Below are 17,316 nucleotides of genomic sequence, written 5' to 3'. Positions count from 1 at the left end.
CCTCAGAACAGGAATGAAGGGCAGGCACATGGCCAAGAGGGGGCAGCAGAATCTAGAACAGACCCTGGCTTGAGCCAGAGAGGAGCAAAGGCCACAGACTAGGTCTGGATGTGGGGCAGGAGAAATAGAAAAAGAGGGAAAAGAACACCAAGAAGGGACAAAAGACAGAGGAGAGAGATAGAGATGAGACAGATATACAGAGATAGAAATACCAAGATTGGGACCAGAGGCTGGAGAGATGGCTCAGTGGCTAAGAGTGTGTGCTGCTTTCAGGGGACCTGATTTCCCAGCCTCCATACCAGGCAGCTTACGATGACCTGTAGCTCCAGTTCCAGGGGTTCAGTCTTCCGTGTGTGTGTGTGTGTGTGTGTGTGTGTGTGTGTGTGTGTGTGTGTGTAATTATATTTGGAGGCAGGAATAGGCAGAGACAAATATAGAGGTAGGAATCAGGTCAGAGAGGAGTGGGGCGGAGGGGTTTAGAGTTCTAAGCATACCACAGAGCCACCATGGGAGGAGAGATCCTGTAGCCAAGTATAGATAGATCAAGACACAGAGGATCCCATTCCCAGGCACCTTAGGGAGCAAACAACACTAATAGCTGAAAGGCTGGTCCACTGGGCTGCTGCTTCACAAGCTGAGGATTCAGCCCCTCAGAAATGTTCCAATTCTGAGTTCTGTTTTAGCTCCAAGAACCTATGTTTATACTCATCCCAGGCTCCCCAGAAAAGGGTGGTGGGGAGACGGGACGACTCCCTGAGGCAGTGGTAGCCAAGACCCTCAAAAGTGAATGAGGAGAGACAACCATGCTCTTGATGACACTGACCAGAAGGGCTTAGAACAAGGTTGAGCCCTTGAAGTTGGGGGTAGGGAGATACCCCAGTTCTTCCCTCCATCAGCCTCCAAGGCTCAAGCAGGCCCCCTTTTCTTGTTCTGCCCCCCTCCTTCCCAGGCCCAACATAATTGCTTTCCCATGTTGCTAATGGAGGCCAGATTGCTGGTGCCCAAGCCTTGGGTGGGCGGTGGGTGGGTCAGGGCTGACCAAGGCTCTCAAGTCAGAAAAGCAACACAGGATAGACACCCTCTAACTTCAGCCCACCCACCTTAAAGATAGACAAGGGCAAGGTTCTGACACTCTGCAGGGATATGATATTCTTGGCAAGAGAGCTGGTAACCCTTGATCTCTCTATAACCTTGCTGGACCGAGGCTGATCCACGCCTCACAGGGCCTAAAGCAACAGGCAGATTGTGGGGGTAGGGGACGTTCAGGGTGCAGGTGCAGGTCCACAGCTATCTCTTGGGATGCCCACTCCAGGGGTCTCTGTGCTCCAGGAGCAAAAGGTTCCCATAGTTTGAAAAGCCACAGGCTAGGCAAACATAGTGGTCCATGCCTTTAATCCTGGCACTCCAGACAGAGGCAGGTGGATCTCTGTGAGCCTGATCTACACATTGAGTTCCAGGGTAGCCAGAGCTGCCTAGTGTCGCTCTATCTTGAAAACAAGCAAACAAACAGAAAGGCCACAGGTTGCTCTGTGTCAGGCCTTTTCTGTCCCAAAGTCTCTACCTTGAACACTCTCTCCTCCAGCCCAGGGGACAGGCACTTGCCCCTCAGTCCTCAGGCCCTTGCCTAGGACTCAGTCTGTGCCATGTCTAACAGATGCACCGGTGCTTCAGGTGCTGTGATCTCCCTCCTGGGGCCTGGTCCCATGTGGGCTGCCAAGGCTGCTGAAAAGGGACTGGTCTGAGAAGGGTAGTACTGTGGTGACATCAGGGGGATTCTTGGTGGCATCCAGCACCTGCTACAGGGAGCGTGGACTGGAGTAGACACCGGTGTATGTGGCTCTGACTACACCTCCCTTTAAGCATGCAGAGGAAGGCCAAGCCTCCCTCCCAGGCTAGGACTCTGGCCTCTTCCCGTTCTACATGAGAAGTCTGTCGACCTGACTCACTCTGGACAATTTCCGCAAAGGAGCTTTATTTAGTAAAGTAAGTTCTGTGAGAGAAATCGGACCTTAAAATTGGGTCTCTCTACACATTTCCAGCTGTGCTGGAACTCACTACGAGGCCAGGGTAATCCCAGTCTCACACTGATCCTCCTGCCTCTGCATCCGGGTGCTGGGGTTAATGACTGCGCAACTCCATCTGGCTATGGCTGGATCTTGAGCAGGTGTGGGGCAGGCAGGAGAGGTCAGAGCTTAGACCCCAGTTTAGGACTGGAAGAGTATGGGCCTAGACCAAAGCCCGGACCTTTACCTCGAGCACTATGTATATAATCAAAATTTGAGGCTTAACCTTGTATAAACCAGTTCTGAAGCCCAAGTTCAATCCCTATCCATGTTCTAAGGAGCCTCTGCCTGCAGGATGTCACACTGTGCTTTGAACCTCTGTGGCTTGGCTGAGTACTAGTCCTGCCCTGCTAACCCCTTAGGACTGTGCCTTCTGCCGGGGCACCCCGAGAAGGCAGCTCTGAGTATGACTCAGAAGCAGCCTCCACTCCAGCCAGAGCCTGCAAGGACAACCTCTACAAATGTTCAGATACCCCATGTGGGTCCACCCTGCCCTTGGCTGCACAAACCAGAGAAGCCCAAAGCCTTAAGGAATCAAGCCGATTACCCCTAATGATTATGGCCTGGAACCTGAACCTCTTCCCATGCTCCCCAACCTGGTTTCTCTCTCCTTCCATGCCTTCAGGACAGGGGTCCTCGGAAGAGTGGTTCCCCTCCCAAAGTGGTTCTGCTCCAAGGTCTCATGAAATGGTGACGTTTAATGAGAACTCCCTACCCCTCCCTCCCATGTATATACATCTATAAAAAATTCAAATACAGCAAGTTACCATTGAGTCAGACTAGAAGGGACTGACAGGACATTAAATACTGGGGGCAGGAAAGGGCCAATGGAGGATCGTACAAAACAGGAACAGAGGTGGAGGGACTGAAAAGTGTGGTCACCGGGGGAGGGGAGGGGGTGGCTGGGCCCCTCCCCCAGTGTCAGGAGCTTATAATCTGATGGTGGCAACAGAGACCCTGGAACAGACAGGAGGCTGGGGCAGGAGGAGAAAACTGTGAATATGAGGTGGGGGCTCCCCTCAGGTTCCCCCAAGGGCTCCTGGGAGTCGCTGGCGTTGGAGGGTCCAGCCCGAGGGGGGAAGGATGAGAGGGGTCTTTGGTGGGTGGGTTAGCTGCATGGTCCTCCTCTCTGGATGGAAAGGAGGGCCGGCTTGGTGTGACGAGGCTAGGGGGGCGGACGGCAGGCCCGGGCCTGCCGGGGTCTCTACAAATTGTGTCTGAAGAGAATGCAAAAGGTCCTCCTGCCCGTGTGCAAAATAGAAACCGGGGTCTGCAGGCTCAGCTCCAGCCTCCTGCTCCTCTGGCATGTCCTCGTGGGATGCAGGGCTCTGGGAAGACAAGCAGGGGACTGTGAGGGCTCAGGTGAAAATCCCTAAGGCCCTCCTTCCCCATTGCTTCCCCATAGTTTCATTCATCCTACCAGATCAGGAGATTGTTGGCTGTGGCAGCAGCGGCAGCCAGGACCAGAGTGACAGGGACACTGGTCAAGAAGGGTATGGAGGGTCCTCCGCCGCTGCCAAGCTCCCCAGGATCACAGATCTTCGTGGTGGGTGGGGGTGCCAATGAGCTGGTGGTGCTGGTCGTGGTCTCTGGGGAGCATGGGGGAAACTCAGGGCAGGGCCAGGGCTGGGTCCCACCCAGATCTGGGGTTTCCTGAGGTTACACGTTGCTACTTCCTGATGAGGTTAGTGTTGCCTCTCCCATCCTGCTCATAGGTGACCCCTGAGGCTCATAGGTGACTACTGCACCCAGAAATCCATACCAAGGACATCTAGACAACAGGAACTAGGAACACAGGTGTTGGGCAGACGGATAGGCTTGTCACAGCTAGAGAGGGTGTGTGGCAGAGGCTCTGCTCCTAGGAGCTGGAGAGCATCAGCACAGGGCAAGGCAGGGCAGGACAGGGCAGTGAGATGGGGACAGGCAGGCTCACCGGGGGCCTGGGCTTCGGTGGTCAGGTGCCTCGGTTCCTCTGTCCAGGGTGTGGCATGAGCAGCCACACTCCAGTCACTCCATGTCCCAATCTCGTTGTCTTTGGCTGCCACCTGGATGATGTATTCCTTCCCAGCATAGGCATCTGTGATGGTGTGTGCTGTACCATCGGAGAGCTCCACCTGCAGGCCCAGGCATGGGACGGGGTAAGAAGTGACAGCGTTGGAGTCCGAGTGAGCCCCCAAGCCCACAAGGGAAACCAAGATACATCTGAGGAGAGGGACACAAATATATCCCTGGAGGGAGAGGTCCCCGGCGAATGACCTTCACCTCTGTGGGGAGTAAAGACCTCAGGACTGAGACCCAGGGGATGGGCCTCGGGCGTGAAGGAGAGGTTATGGGGAGCAGCGTGGTGGTGAGCTACCTCCTCTCAGTGAGCCATGGAGAATAAAGGTCGGAGAGAAGATGCCTAAAATAAAAGCTTGGCTCCACCTCTTGCTAACTCAGAGGCCAAGCCACATGGCCTCCACAGCCTGGAGTCCCTCTCTATAAATGAGTGTTAATGGTAATACCTGCCCTAGGATTAAAATGAGGACTAAGCCATGAGGATGAGACCAACTAGACTTCAGCCAACACTGTCACTGTGGGTTTCAGCCCAGAGCCAGTGTACCCACCTAGCCCCAGCAGGGCCTCTCCCAGGAAGACTTAAAAGAGTGGGGACAGCTCCTAGGGTGACAACATTGATACTCCCTTTCTCCCTGAGGCCTGGCATCACTACCCCACCCCCGCTTGCTGGCCTCATCCTGCTGGTCTTCACCCTCCCCTCTCTCCAGGGCGGCCTGCCTGTCCGGCGCCCCTCCCAGGCTGGGCTCTGGTTCATCTCAGCAGCACCCGCTGCCTCGTTAAGCCTCCTCGTAAACAGGGGCAGCCGGTGGGGGCGAAGGAGGGGGCTGCTCTGGACCATGTCTGGCTTTAGGGCCCTTTTGGTTCCTGTTCCAATCTTCTCCCCAGAAATATAAGGTCTAGGCCACCTGACCTGCTCGTGTGTTAGGAACGTGCTTGTGTGCTTGTGTGTGCGCATGCATGTGCCTGTGTGGACTTCCACGCGTGTACAGGAAGCTCTTCTAATTCCTGCTCCGTCTGTGGTTCTGATGCTGAAGGCCCTGGTAAAGGTCGGGGTCATGATGAAATACCCCTGAGCCCAGACCCTGCCTGAGTCAATCCTACTCTCAGCCCTGGAAGATGAGTGGCCACCAAAAGCCCTCCTCTCATGGTGGGGTACAGTCCCAATCTGTACCCCGGTTTCCTCTGTCTATAAAGATTCCCTCTGGCTGACCAGCTCCCCTCTCCTTCCTTCCAGGCCTACAATTTCCACATGTCTTTCCCCAAAGACAAAGAGGAGAGCCAAGGGGCATAGACCAAGTTGCCGCCTCACTAATGGACTCAAGGAATTACACTTCTTGCCAGTGATCTCTGGACAGTGACAATCTTAGGCCTGGCCCTTCCTTGCTATGTTGTCACTGATACTTAGGAGAAGGACCCTTCAATTAAAAGGAGATGCTGCTGCCCACTGGCCTGACGCCTCAGTCAGCCACAAATGTCACTGCCCTCAACACTCCTGGCTGAGTTAAGGACCAGAGCAGGTGACAAAGGGTTCCCACAGTGGACGCTAGTTCTTGCTTTACTCTTGTCCATGCTGAGACAGTCTCTGACATATCACTTTGTCCCTGTCACATACCTGTTACTCTTCAAGATCAAGGACAGGGAATGCAGTCTACACAAGTCTAGCCCTTTCTGATGCCTGCGAGACCTTGAAGAAGGCTGCGATGTGCCACAGAACGTGTATGTTCTCAGAGTAGAAGTGAATTCTGCCCACAGTATGGTCCTTGGCATGTTGGCCCCAAGCATGAATGCAGCCTGGTTCCTGATGGGAGCCGTGTGTGTGTGTGTGTGTGTGTGTGTGTGTGTGTGTGTGTGTGTGTATTCCCATGTGTGGTGGGCAGTGTGCCAGCTCAACTGTAAGGCGTGTGCGCTGCGACGCGCAGAGCTGCTGCCTGTAGCTCGTTAGCGGGGGAGGGGGCTTGTGAAACCAGACCCTGGTTATTAGCAATGCATTAGGCTCGGGCATCTGGCCAGGCTGGAGGGACTCCGGACTCTGTCAGGGAACACGTGAGAGTGTGAGTAGCCTTTGTGGGGGCCAGGCCTACAACCAGGACAGGCACCTAGGAATCAGATTACAGACTTTAAAGCCAGACAGAAGAAGGGCATAAGGAGATGGCACTGGAGCCTGGTGGTGGTTCTAACTGACCCCCAAGAGACAGACTAGCTTGACTCATGGAACACTTCCAACTGCAGTCTTAGCCCAGGGCTCAAGGGCCACCCAGAGTGCCCATAGCTTACAGGCCCGGGGGCTCTTGATATGAGAAAACCCACCAGTATTCATATTCCTGGCCATCTCCTAGAGATCTCCATCATAACTTGATCAATATCCAGACCATAGCCTCTCCCCTTACTGCCCCTTGTCTATTGTTTGATTCCCAGCCCAGCCCACCACTGACCTATAACCTCAAACTGACCTTTAAACTAGGCCTAATTGATTGATTGGAGCCTGAATAATCCTCACGATCCAAACACAATCCGGTGTCTGGTTCTAAGCCCTTGGCCATCTGTAAATCTTTGAGGAGCAGGACCACTCTGTTCTTTGGAGCGCCATGCCTGGACAAGGCTGGCAGTGGCGGAGGATACTGAGTGGCAAACATTGCTCCATAGCTCCCCCCAGAACTTCTCTCCACTACCTAGAGTGTCCTCAAAGACATGTTCTGATGAGGAAGCCTCCCTTGGCTCTATCCATTTTCCCCAGCCCACTGGGTCCCTTTCTGCCCTTGGCAAGCCTCTCAGACTGCCACTACCACGGGGGCACAGTTTCCTCTCACTGTGCTCAGGCATCTGGGATATGGGCAAGGCAGGCAGCTCACATGCTGCCACTGGTCCAGGATGAGAGGCCGATAGCGCAGAAAGAACTTGAGAGGAAAGGACTCAGGATCAGGCCAAGTTGAGGGCGTCTGCCATGTCACCTCCAGTCGACGGGGGTTGCTGGGCACTGGCCGGGCCACCACATTTTCTGGAGGATCGGGCTTCACTATAAAGGAGACACGGCTTCATTAGTGTGCCCACCTCCAGAAACTGTACTGGTCAACTCCAGCCCCTGATAAGCCACCTCTGTTGCCAGCAACTGACAGTCACCACCCCCTTCTCTCTGTTGTCAGCTCTGGCAACTACAGTGAAGAACCATTCGATTACTACCTCTGCAGCATCCCCGTCGTCACCCCTGGCTGTCACTAGTCACAATCACTAGCTCTTGGTAACAACATCCCAACCATCAGCCAGCCTCTGTCACAACTCCATTCTCACAGTGCCCAGCATCCCAAAGACAAAGCCTGTGGTACCCGCGCCGCAGTCACTGTCACTTCTATTGCCACCCAGATCACCCTCTCACACCACAGCACACAGGGCCCCTGCCAGCTTCCACTCTGGGTTTTTGTTTTTTTCTTTTTCCGGTTTCTCAGCTGAGACTGGGCTCCTGAGAGGAGTCTGGATTTGAGGAAGCTCTGTTGGTTAGTGGTAAGCTGGGGAATCTAATGATGGCGACATCTGAGGGCTCAGCTCTAGAGCAAGAGTCTCCAAGACCAATAAAGGTTTCCTCTGGTGTGGGGTATGAGCAGGCAGAGGGTCTGGATGGGATAAGAGGTGGGGAGAGGGTAGTGTCTGTCCTTCTCCTGTCTCCTGTTCTGACACCTCATTCATCACAGGCCGTAAGGAAGCCATTAGCACGGGGTGGGGGGAGCCTGCAGCTGCGCAGGAGTCTGGCCCAGCTCAATCCCTTTTCCGCCTGCTGCGCACTCTCTGAGCCAAAGAGACAATGAAAAGAGCTGCTGGAGGAGTCTTTGCCTGCAGGTAAAGCACAGCCGCTTGATCGGTCACGGTCTACATGAAGGCATTGTGCACACGTGTGGGCATCCCCACCAGGACTCATGCACGCCTCTGACATGCTCACTCTCAGAACGTGTAGAACCCCCCCACACCACATCACTGCCACACGCACCAATGGTGAATTCGTCGAAGGTGATAGCCGTGGTGTTGTGACCCAAGGCATTGCTGACACTTATGGAGACTTTGTACTTGATGGTTGAGAACAGGTGCATGTACCGAATGTGGCAGCGGTTCTTGAGGGCTGGGTCCTTCTCACAGACCATAATTTTGGAGCCATGCCTGGAAAGGAATGAGGCCCAGGTACTGTTACCAACATCAAGGGGAAGGCTGGGACAGGCTAGGGGAAGGTCAAGCCCAAGGCTGGGCTGGGGTCTTGGACTGAGGACATAATGAGGAGAGGGGGAGGTCAAAGGTCAGGGCTGGGACAGGGTCAAGAGCGCAGTTACTCACAGCACAGTCACATTGAAGGTATTGGGGATGTAGGTGGGGGTGGGCAGGTGCCAGCTGCAGTAGAAACCCTTGGGGTAAGTGTTGGAGCGGCAGCTGAGCGCAGGTTCCCGTGGCGGCACTGGGGGCGAGGACAGGACAGGGAGGTCAGGGTCCTCTCGAAGCCTCAGGTCCCCTGTACTAATCTGGGGACAGGTGGGCCCCAGAGCCCCAGCATTCCCCCTCTCAGCCTATCATCGATGCCAAAGATGGGGGGAAGGCTGTCAGCGAGGGTCTGAGGCTTCCCAGGCCACAGAGAGCCAGATGTTTAATTAAAGAAAAACAAGGCTGTGTGGAGGATTTCCCCCCCCACACCTGCTCAATGAAGGCAGGGACTGTGGGGAGCAGGGGGGTGGGGCCTGTGGGCCTCAGCTCATCGATCACACCATGGACGTGACGTCTCAGGAAATCAGCTCTGTCCTTGTCTCTCAACACACTGTGTTTGCTTCCAAAGGGGTGTCGCAGAGACTGAAGTGTCCCTCTACCTGCTCGGGTGGTTCCTGCCTCACCCCAGGCTTCCCATCTGTTGACTGATAGTCCAACAGGCCTGGTAGCCACACAGAAGCACAAGATGGTCAGTCATGAGCATGGCCATGTGTGTATAAATCTGCAGGCATTAGTGTACGCAACATGCATGTCTTTGACATGATGGAGTGATTGGTGACATAAAGTTCTCAGTCATGTCATCCATACACCATATGTACAAGGTGTCTATTGGGAGAAAGCGGCCGTTCCCTTGGTGTGTTCCCTATTGGCTCCTGGCTCCGACTGCCAAAACTACCACCACGTTAGGAAAGGCGTGCCACGTTCATGGCTGCCTCCAGTTGGGAATAAAGAGGTACAAAGATGGGATACTATTTTGCTTGAGGTCACATAACAACAGCACTGGGACTAATCTCAGAAAGGTATTACATGATTACATTTGGGAAGTCCTTTCTGTGGTCTAACTGTGGTTTTTAATGCTGTGAGCATTTAGGCCAGCTGTCCCACCTTCAGGCATCGGGCAAGGCATAAGGACAGGCGGCTCAAGTTCCTGGAAGGAGCAGCTTCTGTGATCTGACCCAGGCAAAGAATGTCTGTGGCTCTGGGAGACACTGACACCTCCCTTCAGTACTTCTCCCCGCCCCCTGCCTGACAGGTGGACAGGAAATGGGAGGGGGTAGCTCCAAAAGCCAGGGACAGTGAAGGAGGAGTCCATGTCTAAGCTTGTAGGCTCATAGAGGGGCTGTGGTGACGCTCAGGGGACTGAGGTTCCATCCATAGCATGGTTTGGGGTGACTTTATGCTCACACCTAGTATGTACGGTTTGTGTGAAGATGGGGACGAGCCTGGGACGTCAGAGCACAAGCCTCGCTGTGCAGCAGGCGATGAGGCCAGGAAGGCACTACTAGGGCTTCCCTGAAGCAGGTGGGGCAACACCAGGCAGGCCAGCCCCTCCCCAGCTCGCAGGGTACACAGGGGCATTGGACGCCTGTCACCCAGAGTGCCTGTCCTATCTGCCCACTGGTGTAGAGCACTGCATGGAGGTGGAGTAGGGGTAGCCAAGGACACAGGAAGTGCCTTCTGGGGGCCTGTGGGCCAGGCCAGAGTTGGCATCGGCTCTAGGAGGAAAGGACATTCCGAGGTCGCCGAGAAACCTCCACTCCCCGCTCCTGCTGCTGCCCCCCCTTTACCCCCAGCTTCAAAGGAGAGGAGTGCAGGCGGGGGGGGGGGGGGGGGGGGAAGCTGCAGAGTCAGCTTTCTGTTGCCTGCCCAGACTGTGGAGGGCAGAGCAGGCCATGGCATTAGACTCACAGCCCCCTCCCCTGGACAGGCTCACATATCTCCACCCCTTTCCTTCTGTCCTCCTCCCCCCCAGCCGCGATCCAGTTCCCCTCTCTGAATGGGCAGGTCACAGGGGGGGGTAGGGGCCAGGCAGGGGGTTGGTCTGTCATCTGGCTACTCCTGCCTGGCCCAGGGCCCTGAGCAGAGAACGGTTTGGGTTTCCTGACAGGGACCAGGTCTCTCCGAGGGAAAAGAAGGAAAGAAAAACAAAGAAAAGGAAGAAAAGGACTGACTTGCCACAGCTGGAGCCCAGCTGAGGGGCCGGGCGGGCGGAGATGGGGGTGCTGTGTGAGACCATGGATGAGGCTGTGGGACACTGTGGGACTGGGAGGCCCTGTTGTGAGTGGCTGTGAGCTCCAGAAAGCTGGTTTTAAGTCACTGTGACTGCAACAGTGGCTTCATGTGCGAGACTCCTGTAGCGCAGAGGCTGTGTGGGACACACCGCATGACTGTGACTTCAGTGACACTGCTTAGTTAGAGGTTGTCTTCATATGAGAGCAAGGCTGTGTTTTTATTTCCTCCAACATGACACTGGATATGTGATGGCGTTCGAGGCTGAGTGTACTTTTTTTTTCTTCTTTCTTGAGACAGGGTCTCATGTAGCCCTGACTGGCCTAGAACTCAGTATGTAGCCCAGGCTAGCCTCAAATTTATAAAGACCCAAGGGCCTCTGCTTTCCAAGTGCTAGGACTAAAAGCATGAGCCATCACACCTGGCTTTGCCCTGAGTTCCCAGCATGTCCACAAATAGGCTGAAGCTGGTGTCAGAGGGTATCGGGGTATTTGAGCAAATTCCTACACATACATATGACAGTGTCATATGGGACTCAGCATACTCTTAGATGCCCAAGCACTCTGACCTCCTGCTATGGGCTTCCTGAGATGCATAAGTGACCTGTGTCAGCTGGGGACAGTGTCTGAATCCCATTCAGGGCTGTGTGCGTGTGTGCGTGTGCCTCTGCTGGCCCGAGGTTTGTTTGTTTTCCTCCTAATTGGCTTGTTTTTCCATGTCCAGCCCACCAAACCGCATGTCTTTCCTCTCATCTAGCCAGCCCGCTTGGGCTGGAGCCCCCAGCGCGAATGAGGCCTGACCACTGGCCTAGAGAGAAGAGGCAGGCTGCCCACACCCTGGGCCAGGCCAGATCAGGCCAGGGTGGGGCGTGCTGACCCTTTGGCTGCAGCCCTGCCGCCACACCCACACTCCTCCTGCCTGGCATTCACGGCTCATGACCTTTGCTTGTGAGATTCCTTGAGGTACCCCAAGTTCTGGACTCCCAAATACCCTCTTCTGCCTCCCACTCACTTCTCGACATGTTTAACCACAATCCGGTAAGCTAGTCTTTCCCTCCCAGACAAACAGAGCTGGGGGCAGCAGTGGTGAACCTGGAACCTCTATCTTGATGACTCTCAGCGGGAGGGGCTGGACAAGAAACTGTCCATTTTAAAATTATTTTAATCTCTGGTTTGTTTTAGCTTAAGATCGGAATGATAGGCACTGTCCAGTAAACAAACAAAAAAAAAAAAAATGCTACTAAAAGGAACATTGTGATCCCGTTTCCCAAGATGTCAGTAGGAGCCGCCTTGCTGCTGGGGATTCACCTGAGGGCAAGAAGATGGGTCAGGAAAATGCAGTAAGGGAGCTGCCTGGTTAAGGAGTCTTCTACCAGAATATCAGTATGGCCAAGTTTCCCCTGGAAACTTGGAAATAAAAACTGTACACGTTGAGAATGAATATTAAATAATAATTATTGGTCTAAAGAACCCACAAACCACAGGTGACATCACTGTGCTCCTGGGAAGCTGGCAAGAATAATATTTTGAAACTGAGTGTTGTCAAACCCAGCCTCTTGTTATTAACATAAAGTGACCAGGAGGACCGTAATTAATAACCTCTAACCAGATCCTTAGGCAGAAAGAAAGCAGTGGAAGGTAAGGAAGAACCTGTCCCAGATGCTACAGCCAGTCCTCCCGAGGGGCAAGGTCGGGGGAGGGTAGTGAGCTGCATTCAAGCGGTCTGGACTCTGGTCACAATAGAGATGATGTGGCCGTATCTTGTTAGTAAGGACTACAGACATTATTTCAAAATTCAATTCCTCTTTAAAGATCACAGCACCAGCAACCGCGTTGAGGGTTACCAGATACTGGCCATTACCACCAGCCTTATTCGTCATTGGGGGAGCCTGGCTGAGAAGTCAGGAGTGTGGGGGTAACTGTGGTTCGATGGTCTGATCCTTCCAAGCACTCAGACGGCAGATGCTTTCCCACATAAGGACCGGGAGCTAACCTTGAATTGTTTCCATTGTTACATGGTGCTAAATGAAGGAGGATTTGACTAAACTGGTCCTGCATTTCTCCATAAACAACAACAGGGGTCACTCCATCCTTGGCTCACATTTGAGACAGTTGGTGTAAATGCCATCACTTCAGTTTAAACACAGTTTGAAACGCTTTTCCAGGTGGGCAGAATGCTGCACACCCTTAAATCCCAGCACTCAGGAGGCAGAAGAGTTTTTGAGTTCAAGGACAGCCGGGACTACACAGAAAACTCCTGTCTTCCAAAAAAGAAAAGATAAAAATCTTTTTCATAGGAAAAGACACATATATACTAATGTATTTTCGTATCTCATTCAGCCCCAATGGTGGGTATTTTAGTGGAAGGTCCTGAGCAACTTTTCAGCCTAACATTTCACATGGATGTCCACCCTGGTCTCTGAACAATGATGAGCAAGGGCCTGCTCCCAGGTGGTTTCCAGGGAGTAAAAACAACTATCTTCTGGCTGTCAAGTAATTTAAATCCAAGTGTAATGAGGCCAAAGAAGCTTGCATCTTTGGCTCAAGAGAAAAGATGGAAGATTTTCTAAGCAATTGCTCTGTTGGCCAAGAACTAAGGCACCTGCCCACCTGTCGCCCAGCTGATGACCTCATCACTCTGAGCACCTGCCCTCCAGGTGATGACCTCACCATGCTGGGCACCTGCCCACCTGTTGCCCAGCTGATGACCTCATCACTCTGAGCACCTGCCCTCCAGGTGATGACCTCACCATGCTGGGCACCTGCCCACTTGCCCCCCAGCTGATGACCTCATCACTCTGAGCACCTGTATGCCTACCCCCCAGCTGATGACCTCAACTCCTTTGCCCAGTCATACTGTTCACCTTCCTGGTGGCTCCTCCTCTCCATCAATACCTTACATACTGATGGTCTTCAGGGTTCACGTCTGTCTTCTACAATCTCTCCTTTGCCCATCTCATCGCTGTCAGCTGTAGTAATGATAAGCCCTAAATTTCCATCTCCAGCAGCTTCCTGGCGTTAAACCCCTTGAATCCTTGAGCCCCTGGCCTTCACTCTGGACCAATGCCAAGTTCCCCTCCCAAGGACCTTCTCAGAACATCTACAGCAGATGTCAACAGATCTCATCTACTCCACTGCTAACTTCTGCAATTACTTTCTGGACAGACCTCTCTGGCCACCAAAGCACTGCATCAAAAGTGTGAGGTAATTAAAGCACCCAAACATGCCCCACAACCCAGGAGAATCCTCCATCACTAATGACAGGAGAGTGTTAAACATTCTAATTCCCTTACCTCCCAGGAGGACAACTCTGAGGGTACCAGAGTTCCCTCACTGGTGGCTCTTATTACCAAGAGTCAATAAACACCTGATAATGAACTTCTTTTTTTGAGACAGATGTCACAGGATAGTTCAGGTCAGCCTCAAACTTGGAATTTTCCTGCTTCTGTCTCCTGAGTATTGAGATTATCCCATGTGCACCATGCCCACTAATGACGCCTTTTCATCATCATCATCATCATATTTGGCATGTGCTGTGCACGTGTGAAGATCAGAAGACAACTTGCAGGAGCTGGCTCTTCCTCTGCCGTGAGACAGGGTCTACCCGCTGAACCATTTTCTCTTCCTGATAACTAGTCACTTTTTATTTGATTAACAACTTTTCTCTCCTTTGTGTCTCTTTACCACTTTATGAGGTTTCCATCCGTTGCAAATTAAACAGCTTGTCTTTAGATTTGCATCTTGGGTCTGAATCTAGGGAGACTAAAGCCCAGCCACTGTCCAAATAGAGCACATGTTCCCTCCTGCTTCTTCCGGTCACAGTGACCATGCCTCCAGCCCTCCCCACCTTCCTGCCAGTCCTCTGCTCTCCCCCTTTCCCACCCCCAACCCATCACCAGTCTCTGAATGCTCAACATCTTCAACTCCATTCTCTGGCCACAGCTCCTCAGCACGTCTCCTGACCCATGACTCGATCCCTCTACTGTTTCTTCTCTTCACTGTCTGAACCTGATTCGGACCATATCACTTCCCTGTCCCCACTGTCACTGACCCAAGTGGCTCTGTGGCTTAGTCAACTCCGTCAGAAGTGTTTCCAGCCAGGTCATGCACACCTTTAACCTCAGCACTCAAGAGTCAGGAGCCAATAGCACTCAGGAGGTGAGCTTAAGGCCAGTCTGTTCTCTACTTTGTTAATTCCAGACTAGCCAGGGTGATATGGGGAGACCTTGTTTCAAAAGTAAAATAAACAACAAAATGCAAATAGAAAAAAATAGAAATTCTTTTTCCATGTATCTTCTAAATCCAGATCTCTATGTATCTTCAACTGTAGGAAGCCTTCTTCCTCCCAGACTGCTCCTGCGTGGAATAGCCTTATGCCCTAGTTTCCTTCCTCAGGCACTTTGGCTATCTCCTGTGGGAGCAGACACACTGAGACAACTCCAGCTCATAGTTGTGATCCTAAGATCCCTTTCTACCCACCAAGACTTGCTTGCCCTTCTTTGCCCATTATACCACGGGGAACAAAAAAGACTTCAGGATTTAAAGACCTCCACATAGGTAGGAGAGACAGGCAAAGTGACCAGGGGTTTAGACTCGTTGAGCAAGATGAGACTCAAGAGGTCAGAGAAACAGGTTAGGGTAAGATCAGAAGGCAAAGATCAGGCAGAAGCCTCCCCTTTCCTTTCCTCCCAGTGGGAAGGGGATGTGGCTTGGTTCTCAAGGAAATTAAGGCATCAGACAGGAGGTCAGAGTTCACGGTAATACTTACAACCCACGTGTAGAAGGACTTGGTGGTGCAGATGCCAGGAGTCCCGGTGGAAACAGGCATACAGGCCACTGTGGCCCAGCTCTAAGCTTCGTAGTATCAGCTGAGAGCCATTGAGCAGGTCAGGGGCCAGATCTGTCCCATTGACCCTCCATGTCACAGCTGCATCCCAGCTTGCTGTCCCACATGGCAGCGTCACATCTGTGCCCAGACGCTCATACTGCACATGGGGTGCCTCTGTGGGGGTAGGGAGGGCACAAGACAGAATTCACAGGTCACAGTCCTGCCTAGCCACTCAGGTGAGCACTTGTGGGAAAGACAGAGACACATGGACAGGGTCGGTGCAGAACTTCTCTATGGTTGTGCAAGTGTGTGTCTTTGTTTTGGCATGCATGCATGTACAGGTGAGGGGAGGGGAGGAAAGAGGGAGAGAAAGAGGGGATGTGGGGAGAGATCGTGTAGCATTTGGAAGAATCTACTCTAAGTGAAAATTCAGGTCACTTTGTGTCTCTGAACCTTTCACTAAGCTTCCTGACTTCTATGACCCTAACTTCTTACCATCCACAAGCTCCATGCTGGGATATCTGTCTTGCTTGTCATCTGTCACCCTCCCTGTGCCATGGTCTGTGTCTCTAGGTATCTCTCCATCGCTGACATTACAGAGGCAAGATGGTGCAGAGGGATGCCCTTCCGGGACTCTTTTTCTCTCCCTCACTCCTCTCTTTGTGTCCTGTTTCTCTCCTTTATCTCCCCCACCACACACACACACACACACACACACACACACACACACACACTGCCCACTCCACACAAGCTCTTCACTCCCACCTTAACCATCCAGGCTGTAGGCAACTGCAGAAGGGAAAGCAGGCAGGCCTTGAGGAAGTAAGCCCTGGGGAACTCCTGATAACTGTCAAGTTTGTGAAGCAGAGACTTCGTGGGGTAGGTGGGGGCTGGGACTGAGGGAGTGATCTGCCCATTCCTCACTTTCCCCCAGGAGAGGCCCTGTCAGAACCAGAACCAAACCCCTGCCCTGGCTCTGGCCCTGGCAGCCCAGGCCAACCCATGCGTGATGAACAGAGCCCAGGAGACTGAAGATAGAAGGTAGAAGGGAGCATCTGTGCAGAGGGAGCATCAGGTGGAAGAGGCAGCCAGCCGGGCAGTCACAGGGTCCACAGGAGGCAGCAGAGAGGCAAGCGTGCAGAATCAGAATCTCCAGACACCCCCGCCCCCTGCCCCCTGAGCCTGGAAGGGCAGATGCTTCCCTCATCCCAACCAGATCTGTGGAGTGAGGGTGGGAGGGAAAAGGGAGGGGGAAGAGGGGGCTGCGGGATCCCTCGTTAACACTCCCTCACATCTCCCCTCCAGAGAGCCACCCCGCTGAGTTGGGGGATTTTCAGAGGCAATTCCTGTTAACGAGCCAATTAAGTTGGGCCAGTGGCCTCTTAATTAGACTTGTTAACACCACCAGGACTGCGGGGGGAGGGGGAAAGATCCCCCAAGGGTCCCTCAGTCACCCCCCTCAATGTAGCCCCTTCCTCAGGACTGCTTGTCTCTGGGCTGCAACATCTGTCCAACTTTGCTGTCTCTATCGCCTCCCTGGCCAGGGTCTGTGTGTCTGTCCCCTCATGCTGCCTGTCTCTGCCTTGCCCCTCTTTGAGCCTCTCTGTCCCTGTCCGGAGGAGGGGGAAGCAGGAATCAGAGCCAGCCCTGACCACTTGTCTGTGGGGCTTGGGACCAGACGAACAGAGGATGAACAGGCGGAAGGGCGGTGGCTGGGGGCCTTGGAGGCCACAGCTGTGAAGCTGGACCAGAGACTGAATAGGGGCCTCCCCCTGACCAGAGGCCCAGTGTCCAAGACTCAGGCCATTGAGCCCCCGCTCAATCAAATAGCTCCGGCCACTGAGCCCCCTTCCAACCTCCCTTCCAAAAACCTGGAGCTTCCAGGAAACATGCCAAGCCCCTC

At 53.3% G+C, this 17,316-nt stretch overlaps 1 protein-coding gene across 1 annotated transcript in view; it reads right to left on the bottom strand.

Moving 5' to 3' along the window:
- Window positions 1–2,741: 2,741 nt before the first annotated feature.
- Window positions 2,742–17,316, bottom strand: part of CNTFR (ciliary neurotrophic factor receptor) — a 36,071-nt gene continuing 21,496 nt past the window's right edge. The window contains exons 4-10 of the mRNA XM_080940332.1: window positions 15,354–15,587; window positions 8,436–8,553; window positions 8,098–8,264; window positions 6,971–7,134; window positions 3,997–4,177; window positions 3,484–3,652; window positions 2,742–3,391 (exon numbers count right to left, since the gene is read on the bottom strand). Coding sequence (XP_080796458.1) covers window position 3,391; window positions 3,484–3,652; window positions 3,997–4,177; window positions 6,971–7,134; window positions 8,098–8,264; window positions 8,436–8,553; window positions 15,354–15,587 — 1,034 coding nt within the window. The 3' untranslated portion in view covers window positions 2,742–3,390. The remainder of the gene's footprint in view (window positions 3,392–3,483; window positions 3,653–3,996; window positions 4,178–6,970; window positions 7,135–8,097; window positions 8,265–8,435; window positions 8,554–15,353; window positions 15,588–17,316) is intronic.

Source organism: Micromys minutus (genome assembly GCF_963924665.1).
Source record: "Micromys minutus genome assembly, chromosome: 28".
Lineage (NCBI taxonomy): Eukaryota > Metazoa > Chordata > Mammalia > Rodentia > Muridae > Micromys > Micromys minutus.
This window is presented reverse-complemented; position numbering and strand designations above follow the sequence as displayed.